The sequence below is a fragment of the Solanum stenotomum genome, unplaced genomic scaffold (genome assembly GCF_019186545.1).
Source record: "Solanum stenotomum isolate F172 unplaced genomic scaffold, ASM1918654v1 scaffold27013, whole genome shotgun sequence".
NCBI classification, from domain to species: domain Eukaryota; kingdom Viridiplantae; phylum Streptophyta; class Magnoliopsida; order Solanales; family Solanaceae; genus Solanum; species Solanum stenotomum.
In genome coordinates this window covers 1-11,376 of record NW_026029299.1, presented here as the reverse complement: position 1 = coordinate 11,376, position 11,376 = coordinate 1, and the positions used below count along the sequence as shown (strand labels likewise).

Sequence of the window (11,376 nt, the reverse complement as noted above, 5' to 3'; positions counted from 1 at the left end):
TTTGGGGAAGGTTCTGACGAAAGAGGAAAAAGGCAAGGATGGTTTTTTTTTTTCTTTCTTAAAAATATAATTTTTCTTTATAATTTATTTTTTATTAGTTATTCTAGGCCCAATACCACGTGTCTTCGTTTGATTAGTTACTATGCCACGTCATTTACGAGTGTATAACACACACTCTCTTATTTCAGCTGATTGTCTATAAAGTGTTCAATAGGTAGATTTTTTTTTATTAGCGCAGGTGTTCAATTGGAACAAGCCTAAGATGAGGTGTCTAAGTGAAATTTGCGGATAACTTTAAGTGGCTATCGATGACTTAAAGCCAAAGAATTTCAACATAATTAATGTCAGCATAACTAATATCAATATTACTAAACAATTCGAATAATATTAATATTCTATTTTACATTATTCTTATACGCTTTACTGAGCAACCCGTCATAAATTATCTAAAAAAAATTAAAATCTAAAATAAAAATAAAAATTGGTTAAGCAAATAATAATCTTTTATGTCGTTCCAAAAATATATTTGTTACAGACCACACAATCGAATATCTACGGAATTATCCTAACACGAAAAACATGTGCAAATTCTTAAATTGGATTAATAGCTAATATTTTTTTTTTAAAAATGGCCGCACTAGCTTTGGTAGTTTTAAAATAATTTTGAAATTCAAATTATTTTGTCGTGTGTTATTTAAGTCGAATGTCTTTCAAAAATAATTTCTCTATCTTCATAATATTGAGATATAGTTTATGTACACTTTATCATTTTCAGATTCAACTAAGCGAATTTTGCACATGATATGTTATTGTTCCTCTTTACTTGTCTATTATACAAAAAATATATTTTAAAAAAATATAAAATAACATATATATATATCCTTAACATTAATTACTAATTCTCCTAAATATTTTTATGGGTGATATACTTGATGCCCAAAGTGTATAAATGGCATGGCATGGCAAGAAGATATACATGTATACAACTATATATACCCCACTGTTTCATCTCTTAAACCACCTCCACCTGTTTTTCTACTTAACATTTTTTCCTTCTTATGAAACCAAAAAAAATTACTCAAAAGTAGTACTTACCACTCATAATATAATCATTTACATTTTTCTGGAAAAAAAAAAACACTCAAATTCATCATGGACGTGAAGAACGGAGCAATTGACACGTGTAAACCACAGCACACCGACGTGGGATGTTTACCGACGGTTAATGCCGTAACCATTCACAATCCAGCCGTTCCGTTGAACTCGCCGGAACCCACACTGGGTCGTCACTTAGCACGCCGTTTAGTCCAAGTCGGGGTCACCGATGTTTTCGGTGTTCCGGGTGATTTCAACCTGGCATTACTGGATCACTTAATTGATGAACCTGGGCTTAATTTTGTTGGGTGTTGTAATGAGCTTAATGCTGGATATGCTGCTGATGGATATGCTAGAGCCCATGGTGTTGGGGCTTGTGTTGTGACTTTCACTGTTGGTGGACTTAGTGTTCTTAATGCTATTGCTGGTGCTTATAGTGAGAATCTTCCATTGATTTGTATTGTCGGTGGCCCTAATTCAAATGATTATGGAACTAACAGAATCCTTCATCATACTATTGGGTTGCCTGATTTTACTCAAGAACTTCGTTGCTTTCAAACTGTCACTTGCTATCAGGTAGATTTTAGTATTGAATGAATTCGGTCTGGATTGAACAAATTTGATACTATACATGTTTTGTATTGATAGTAATTCCTTTTTCGTGTTTTCAGGCTGTGGTGAATAACTTAGAGGATGCACATGAAATGATTGATACTGCAATTGCTACCTCGTTGAAAGAGAGTAAGCCCGTTTATATAAGTATAAGCTGTAACTTGCCGGGGATTCCGCATCCTACTTTTAGCCGTGAACCTGTTCCATTTTTCATCGCTCCCAGGTATGTAATTCTGAGATTTTTGAGCTTTCATCGATTATAATATGGTCTGTTTTCCTTTTTGTATGACAATATTTGATTCCGCAGAAAGTTTAAGATGTTAACTTAATGACATAATACATAAACAACTTAGCATAGTCATATTTATCATACGTGTCATCCGTATGATAATTTTGTGTTGGCCTAATCCATCGGTGATTTCTTAAAGTTGGTACGAAGTTTCACTTAGGTATCTTTAACTGGACGATGTTCATTTTACACACCTCATGTAAAGTCTTGACGTGTCATTTTGACACTTTTTTACCAATCAACAAAAATATATAAGGTGTATGTTACACTCGCGAATGACGTGTAAAGTGACAAATTAAACGATGACATGTGTCAGTTGCATCACAAACAATTCTTAAATAATTATTTTTGAATAAAAATAAAAAGTAACCAATGAATCAATGACATATGAATTTTTGACCAATAATTTTAAAAACAAAAAAAGAGATTTAAACCAATAAATCCCCTATGCCCCCCAGCACCCCGATTTCACCAGACATCTTCTCCAAACACCTCTACCCTGTCCCCCCTCCCACCTCCACCCCACCATTGTCTTCTCCAAATATCTATTCATTTGCAGAAACATCTAGGCACCCATTTCCTCTGATTTTCTTCTCCAAATACCGATATTCCTTTTTTCCAATAACATTTGGGCTCACACCAACCAACACACTGTTCCTTTTTATTATTTTCTTCTTCAAATATCTTTTTGTTTCTTTTTTACCCTAATTAGCAGGTTAAAAATTCACAAAAAAATAAATTTACTCCTCTATAAAAATTAATTTCTTTCAAGAAAGAATCTCATGAATAATTTAATATTTAAATGTTGAAATGGGTCTATTCCTAAATTTTCTAACACAGATTCACCATTTTTCATCATTTTACTGTAACTATTTCTCTTCGCCATTGTTGGATATTTATATTTGCAGGAATGGAGGCTGAAATTGGAAAGAAGAAGAAGAAAAAAAAATTAAAAAGTCGACTGAATATGTTTTTCACGCGTAGTCATCGAGNAAAAAAAAAAAGAAGAGATTTAAACCAATAAATCCCCCATGCCCCCCAGCACCCCGATTTCACCCAGACATCTTCTCCAAACACCTCTACCCTGTCTCCCCCTCCCCTCTCCCACGTCCACCCCACCATTGTCTTCTCCAAATATCTATTCATTTGCAGAAACATCTGGGCACCCATTTCCTCTGATTTTCTTCTCCAAATACCGATATTCCTATTTTCCAATAACATTTGGGCTCACACCAACCAACACACTGTTCCTTTTTTATTATTTTCTTCTTCAAATATCTTTTTGTTTCTTTTTTACCCTAATTAGCAAGTTAAAAATTCACAAAAAAATAAATTTACTCCTCTGTAAAAATTAATTTCTTTCAAGAAAGAATCTCATGAATAATTTAATATTTAAATGTTGAAATGGGTCTATTCCTGAATTTTCTAACACGGATTCATCATTTTTCATCATTTTACTGTAACTATTTCTCTTCGCCATTGTTGGATATTTATGTTTGCAGGAATGGAGGCTGAAATTGGAAAGAAGAAGAAGAAAAAAAAAATTAGAAAGTCGACTGAATGTGTTTTTCACGCGTAGTCATTGAGTGTATTACACTCATTGAGCCAGGTAGACAAAAAGTGTCAATAGGACACAACAAAAGCTGATATGAGGTGTCTAAAATGAACATCACTCGCTTAAGGTGTCTAAGTGAAACTTGGTGCCAATTTTAAGGAGCCACCGATGGGTTAGGCCTTTTGTGTTCTCTATGGTGTTTATGTGTCATAATACACGTAGTAAATACATGTGTTTATTTGTTCAATTTTTAAAGTAAATTAAAGGGCATATCTATGTATTATGCGTAATTTGATTTGATTTATATGTTACAAAAGGTACTATATGAGTTGTGACATATGAGCATCTTCATTGGTGTTGGTTCTGTTTTTCCATTAATGTTAACAAGGTATTTACTTTGTATGGTTTGTTTTTTGGTATTAGATTGAGTAATAAGATGGGTTTGGAAGCAGCAGTGGAGGCAGCTGCAGAGTTTTTAAACAAAGCTGTGAAACCAGTCATTGTGGGAGGGCCAAAAATGCGCGTTGCAAAGGCGTGCGATGCGTTTGTTGAATTAGCGGATGCAAGTGGATATGCTGTTGCAGTTATGCCATCAGCTAAGGGGATGGTTCCGGAGCACCATCCTCATTTCATTGGAACTTATTGGGGTGCAGTGAGTACGGCCTTCTGTGCTGAAATTGTGGAATCAGCTGATGCTTACTTGTTTGCTGGACCTATTTTTAATGACTATAGCTCTGTTGGGTATTCTCTGCTTCTTAAAAGAGAGAAAACCATCAATGTACAGCCGGATTGTGTGACTGTTGGTAATGGACCTACATTTGGTTGTATTCTAATGAAGGATTTCCTTGCTGCATTGGGCAAGAGGCTAAAGCTCAACCCGACTGCTTACAAGAATTATCGAAGGATTTATGTTCCAGAGGGACATCCTCTCAAGTGTGAGCCTAAAGAGGCATTGAGGATTAATATTCTCTTTGAGCACATTCAGAGGATGTTGTCCGGTGACACGGTTGTGATTGCTGAGACAGGGGATTCATGGTTCAATTGCCAGAAACTTAAACTGCCCAAGGGATGTGGGTAAGCTCCGAAGAACAATGTGAAATGACGTTTGCTTCCGTGTTCATCATAATGACATTTGATATCCTTTGGCTTTCTTTCAGGTACGAGTTCCAAATGCAGTATGGATCTATTGGTTGGTCTGTTGGGGCAACGCTTGGTTACGCACAAGCAGCAAAAGAAAAGAGGGTGATTGCTTTCATTGGTGATGGTAGTTTTCAGGTAAAAATGATTTGTGTTATGAACTGAATTCAACACAATGAGTTCGTTGTGTTTATCCATTCCATCGCGTTCTCATCATTCTGTATGGAAAATACTTGTTGTAGGTGACTGCTCAGGATATTTCAACAATGCTGCGATGTGGTCAGAGGACTATCATCTTCTTGATAAACAATGGTGGTTACACAATTGAAGTTGAGATTCACGACGGACCTTACAATGTGATCAAGAACTGGAATTACACTGGACTAGTCGATGCAATCCACAACGGGCAAGGAAAATGTTGGACAACAAAGGTGAGGAATTTCTCTATCCCTACACCATTAGTTGAGTCAAAAAAGTTATTCAAGTAAAATAATGCATTTTGTACTAGGTTCGTTGCGAAGAGGAGCTTGTGGAAGCAATTGAAACTGCAACTGAAGCAAAGAAAGATAGTTTGTGTTTCATTGAAGTGATTGTTCACAAGGATGACACCAGCAAAGAACTGCTTGAATGGGGTTCTAGAGTCTCGGCTGCTAATAGTCGTCCTCCAAATCCTCAGTAAAACGTCTGAATGTTCGATAACAAGTTTCAGATCACCGCGCAACTGCTCTCGAGTTGTCAAGTTCCCATGTTATCTTTCATTTTTAGTTTCTAGTTCCTATCAACATTAGGGTATGATGCTAGTGTTGTATGCTCATAAAATTTTCAATTTTGGTAATGTTGTCTCTTTCATTTTAACAATGTTTTTATCACGTATTCAGCTAGTTTTGTCCATAAAATTGTCAATATTGGGAATGTTGTCTCTTTCATTTAACAAAGTTTTTGTTGAAGTTGATTTCTTCTACCAAACTTTGTCACCTTTTTGTTTGGTGATGAGTATGGATGAGTCAGGTTAAGACCATTAAAATATTTGTTTCAAGTTTCCAACATTTCAGACCCTCAAAAAGTTTGGTTTTACAGTCTATATAAGTAGTGTCATGAATATATAAGAAAATAATGAACTTTTCTAAATATTAAGTGTAACATTGTAATGCATATTTAAGTATTTTTGTAGTGTTCTTAAGAGGATTTTGCTGAAAAATTAGAATTAATTGTAACTTTGAGATATTGAAACAAAAATTTGATAATATGAAAAGAAATTTATTTAAGAGTTAATTTAATTGATATTTAAAGTTAGATTCAAATAGATTAGTTTAATATTTTCAAAATCAAAATTTTAGATATTTAAAAATTGTATAAGAAATACTATTAATTACGATTATTTTCATATTAATATGATGAAAAGATATTTAATTATGTTGGTCAAATTGTTATGGGTCAATTGTCACTCATTGATAAAAAGAGAAATATTAATGAGTATATAGACTGAAATGTGCTTTAATTTCCACCTATTAGATTAGTCTTCTGGGTTGGACTTTGTTCCTGTTTAATTAGTCTATAACACAAGTTTACTTGATTTGAATTTGGGAAAAATATCTGAAATATATCTGAATTTTGATCGAAATTGTTGTAACAATGTCGAACTTTGGAAAGGACCTTTAACCCCTGCACTATTTAATAGTGTATTTTAAAGGTATATACGTGATCGAAAACATTTAAAAAAAATTTACCCATTCACTCAAAAAGAAAAAATACTTACAAAGTCTAAATTAGCTCAGGCAAAAGCATATACTACTTCCGTTCATTCATTTCAATGATCAACTCAAGGACAAAAGATTCAAACGCGTGCTGACTGTTTTTCAAGCACCATTTCCAATTTATTTATTACAACTCAGAAAAGTTTCCCACCTTTGTCTGTAGGTGTTTGGACAATTCATATTGGATATGAAATTTTTTGTTCGGAAAATGGGGAGAGGGTTGCAGATGAGGAATTAAACCTTCACGAACAGATGAAAGTTTAGATAATCAACCAACTAAGATACTAAAATTTCCCAAAAAAAAATCCGAAGTCCAATCCAAAATCTGATTTAAAAAAAGAAGTTAAATCCAAATCCAAATCAAAATTCAAAAAAAAAAATTGGGATTTGGTTTGTATTCAATTTTGCCCAATTCATAATTTATTCTTCAAAGAAGTAGTACCTTCATTGACTTCGACTTTACTAATGACTAAATTGGTTTCGCTGGAATCCATATTGTAACTAGCAACATGTGAAGTACATTGATCTTCCTTTCCATGTGCCATGCAACTATTTAAAGCTGCATTCCGTTTCTACTAATCATTCATCAATTTGTTCACTTCACAAAATTTGCTAATCACTATGAAAATAGCACTCCTACAAATTTCTTTCATCACTATCCTGATGGTGTTTCTGATAATGAGTTCTAATTCTCGAGTATACGGCCAATGTTTGAGGGATCAAATGGCCTCATTGCTTAAATTGAAGCATGAACTTACATTTGATTCTTCCATGCCAAAGAAAATAGTTAGGTGGAATAGAAACACTGATTGCTGCTTGTGGCCGGGTGTAAGTTGTGACGAAGAAGGTCACGTGCTTGCTCTGGAGTTGGACAACGAAGCTATTTCTGGCGGAGTTGACAACTCAAGCAGTCTCTTCGATCTTCAACATCTTGAGAAGCTCAATCTGGCTTATAATGACCTACGTTCTCTTCCAATACCAACAGATATTTATAAGCTTGCAAACTTGACGTACCTGAATTTGTCACAAGCTGGTTTTGAAGGGCAGATTCCAGTGGAATTGTCAAGATTGACGAAGTTAGTAGTTCTTGACATTTCTACTTATAATGACATTGTAGGTTTTCCTTACTCTTTATTAAGTCTAGAGAGCCCCGATTTGGGGACACTCATTGGAAGTCTAGCAAATCTTAGAGAACTTTGCCTTGATGGTGTGAATGTTTCATTGAAGGGGAGTGAGTGGTGCTCGGCGTTATCTTCATCTCTACCTCAATTGAGAGTCTTGTCAATGAGATACTGTGAAATTTCAGGTCCAATTGATCCTGTCCTGGTAAATCTTCCTTTCCTTTCTGTTATTCATCTCGATATGAATAACTTATCCACTATGGTTCCAGAATTTTTGGCAGATTTTACGAAATTGACAACTTTAAGTGTTCGATGGTGCAATTTGTTTGGTCCATTTCCCAGTAAAATCTTTCAGGTACCAACTCTACATCAACTTGATCTGTTAGGCAACGTAAACCTTACCGGCACTTTACCTGAATTTCCACATAAAAATGTATTAAGGGAGTTGAGTCTTAGGGAGACGAGTTTCACTGGTTTACTTCCAGTTTCAATTGCTAGCCTTCGAAGTTTGATTACACTAGACTTATATGATTGCAATTTCAGAGGACCTATTCCGTCAACAATGGGAAATTTAACGAACCTAGTTTCATTAGACTTGTCAAACAACAACTTTACTGGCTCAATCCCGCTGTTCCATGAGGCTAACAAGCTCAATTACATTGACATTTCTAATAACAATGGTCAACTTTCTTCTGCTCAAACTCAATTAGCCGTTCTCCTTTCCCTCCCGTCATTGCAGTACCTTTATCTTTATACTAGTCATTTGAGTGGAGAAATCCATGAATTTCCAAATGCATCCTCCTCTGTTCTGGAAACACTTTATTTGAGCAATAACCATCTAAATCGATCGATCCCCCGGTCTATCTTTAAACTCAATAGGCTTTCACAACTCTCACTTTCTTCCAACTCCTTCAGTGGGACCATTAATATCGAAGCGGTAAATGGACTTCTTAGGCTAACCACCCTTGACCTTTCAGACAACAAAATTGAAGGGAAAATACCAAATTGGGTTTGGACAGTTGCAAAACTGAATCTTTCTCACAATCTCTGGAAAAACCTTATTATATATCTACTACTTCTATTGTCATTGACTTGACTTTCAACAGGATCAAGGGCAATCCACCGTTTCTACCAGATCGCTTTGCAAATTGGAAAAGTAGCATTACTTACTTTTCAATTGCCAATAATGAATTTACGGGATCAATATCTTCTTCCATATGCAGTCTAGATCTGTTGGGGTTTATTTGCCCTGATTTCTTACCATAAATAGGTTTTTCTTTTAGGAAAAAATTTTAATATTTAACTAGTCCTTTTCTTGTAGGAAAGATTTAGAACTCTATAAATATAGGCTTGTTCCTTCTAACTTAATTAGCATTCACAATGTAGTCCTAGGGTTTTGAGAGTTGCGGTTATGGGGGAGAGTTTTGTGTACCTCCTTGTATTCAGAGTGAATTGTTTGAGGTTGTTTCTCTCCATATTTTGTACTCTCATATTTATAGTCGATTGCTCATCTCCTTTGTGGACGTAGGTCGATTGACCGAATCACGTTAAATCTGTCTCTTTTGGTATATTTCTCGTTTCTCTTCTTACTCATGGTCTTTCGAGGTTTGTTTTCCTAGCTTTCGCATTACACCGGCTTATTTCGGTCCTAACAAGCGGTATCAGAGCCATGGTTCAATGATGGAACTAGGTTACAGATGGGTGTTCATCTTGGCGGGTGTAGTTCTAGTCGCAACCTTTTTGACAGTAATGAAGATCTTTGTTGGAGAAATTGTTTCAGAGAGGTTCTCTGTGTCGAGACGTAGATTTGATGGATGAGATTATGGAGAAGAGATGCAAGATCCTAAAGATTATGTGAAGAAGGTGGACAAATTTATTTTGTCAGAAATTCAGGCCAAGAGGGAGATTTGTTAGGGTTTATTTGCCCTGATTTCTTACCATAAATAGGTTTTCCTTTTAGGAAAAGGTTTTAATATTTAACTAGTCCTTTTCTTGTAGGAAAGGTTTAGGACTCTATAAATATAGACTTGTTCCTTCTGACTTAATTAACATTCACAATGTAGTCCTAGGGTTTTGAGAGTTGCGGTTATGGGGGAGAGTTTTGTGTACCTCCTTGTATTCAGAGTAAATTGTTTGAGGTTGTTTCTCTCCATATTTTGTACTCTCATTTTTATAGTGGATTGCTCATCTCCTTTGTGGACGTAGGTCGATTGACCGAACCACGTTAAATCTGTCTCTTTTGGTATTTCTCGTTTGTCTTCTTACTCATTCTCTTTCAAGGTTTGCTTTGCTAGCTTTTGCATTACACCGGCTTATTTCGATCCTAACAAGTGAGTTTTGTGTACCTCCTTGTATTCAGAGTGAATTGTTTGAGGTTGTTTCTCTTCATATTTTGTACTCTCATATTTATAGTGGATTGCTCATCTCCTTTGTGGACGTAGGTCGATTGACCGAACCATATTAAATCTGTCTCTTTTGATATATTTCTCGTTTGTCTTCTTACTCATGATCTTTCGAGATTTGCTTTGCTAGCTTTCGCATTACACCGGCTTATTTCGATCCTAACAAGTGGTATCAGAGCCATGGTTCAATGATGGAACTAGGTTACAGATGGGTGTTCATCTTGGTGGGTGTAGTTCTAGTCGCAACCTTTTTGATAGTAATGAAGATCTTTGTTGGAGAAATTGTTTCAGAGAGGTTTTCTGTGTCGAGACGTAGATTTGATGGAGGAGATTATGGAGAAGAGATGCAAGATCCTAAAGATTATGTGAAGAAGGTGGACAAATTTATTTTGTCAGAAATTCAGGCCAAGGGGGAGATTTGTTGGGATTTATTTGCCCTGATTTCTTACCATAAATAGGTTTTCCTTTTAGGAAAATGTTTTAATATTTAACTAGTCCTTGTGTAATGCGGAAGCTAGCAAAGCAAACCTCGAAAGACCAAGAGTAAGAAGACAAACGAGAAATATACCAAAAAGAGACAGATTTAACGTGGTTCGGTCAATCGACCTACGTCCACAAAGGAGATGAGTAATTCACTATAAATATGAGAGTACAAAATATGGAGAGAAACAACCTCAAACAATTCACTCTGAATACAAGGAGGTACACAAAACTCTCCGCCATAACCGCAACTCTCAAAACCCTAGGACTACATTGTGAATGCTAATTAAGTTAGAAGGAACAAGCCTATATTTATAGAGTCCTAAACCTTTCCTACAAGAAAAGGACTAGTTAAATATTAAAACCTTTTCCTAAAAGGAAAACCTATCTATGGTAAGAAATCAGGGCAAATAAACCCCAACAAATCTCCCTCTTGGCCTGAATTTCTGACAAAATAAATTTGTCCACCTTCTTCACATAATCTTTAGGATCATGCATCTCTTCTCCATAATCTCCTCCATCAAATCTACGTCTCGACACAGAGAACCTCTCTGAAACAATTTCTCCAACAAAGATCTTCATTACTGTCAAAAAGGTTGCGACTAGAACAACATCCGCCAAGATGAACACCCATCTGTAACCTAATTCCATCATTGAACCATGGCTCTGATACCACTTGTTAGGACCGAAATAAGCCGGTGTAATGCGGAAGCTAGCAAAGCAAACCTCGAAAGACCATGAGTAAGAAGACAAACGAGAAATATATCAAAAAGAGACAGATGTAACGTGGTTCGGTCAATCGACCTACATCCACAAAGGAGATGAGAAATCCACCATAAATATGAGAGTACAAAATATAGAGAGAAACAACCTCAAACAATTCACTCTGAATACAAGGAGATGCACAAAACTCTCCCCCATAACCGCAACT

At 35.6% G+C, this 11,376-nt stretch overlaps 2 protein-coding genes across 2 annotated transcripts; both read left to right on the top strand.

Moving 5' to 3' along the window:
• Positions 1-1,040: 1,040 nt before the first annotated feature.
• LOC125851555 (pyruvate decarboxylase 1-like) lies at positions 1,041-5,574 on the top strand. The gene is made up of 6 exons (XM_049531327.1): positions 1,041-1,671; positions 1,767-1,930; positions 3,975-4,625; positions 4,709-4,826; positions 4,931-5,119; positions 5,197-5,574. Exons 1-6 carry the CDS (start codon positions 1,153-1,155, stop codon positions 5,365-5,367), a joined length of 1,812 nt encoding a protein of 603 aa, XP_049387284.1. The 5' UTR covers positions 1,041-1,152; the 3' UTR covers positions 5,368-5,574.
• A 1,546-nt stretch (positions 5,575-7,120) lies between these two features.
• LOC125851554 (receptor-like protein 6) lies at positions 7,121-10,339 on the top strand (the record flags this gene model as incomplete). The annotated part of the gene is made up of 4 exons (XM_049531325.1): positions 7,121-8,572; positions 8,670-8,719; positions 9,183-9,347; positions 10,096-10,339. Coding segments are annotated over exons 1-4 (1,911 nt in total), but the record flags the coding sequence as incomplete, so codon positions are not given.
• Positions 10,340-11,376: the final 1,037 nt, after the last annotated feature.

Excerpts from the sequence above, each read along its gene's own strand:
- LOC125851555 (XM_049531327.1), top strand. The coding sequence starts at position 1,153 with ATGGACGTGAAGAACGGAGCAATTGACACGTGTAAACCACAGCACACC. Across the intron at positions 1,931-3,974 it reads CCATTTTTCATCGCTCCCAG|ATTGAGTAATAAGATGGGTT; the intron begins GTATGTAATTCT and ends TTTTGGTATTAG. Across the intron at positions 4,626-4,708 it reads AAACTGCCCAAGGGATGTGG|GTACGAGTTCCAAATGCAGT; the intron begins GTAAGCTCCGAA and ends GCTTTCTTTCAG.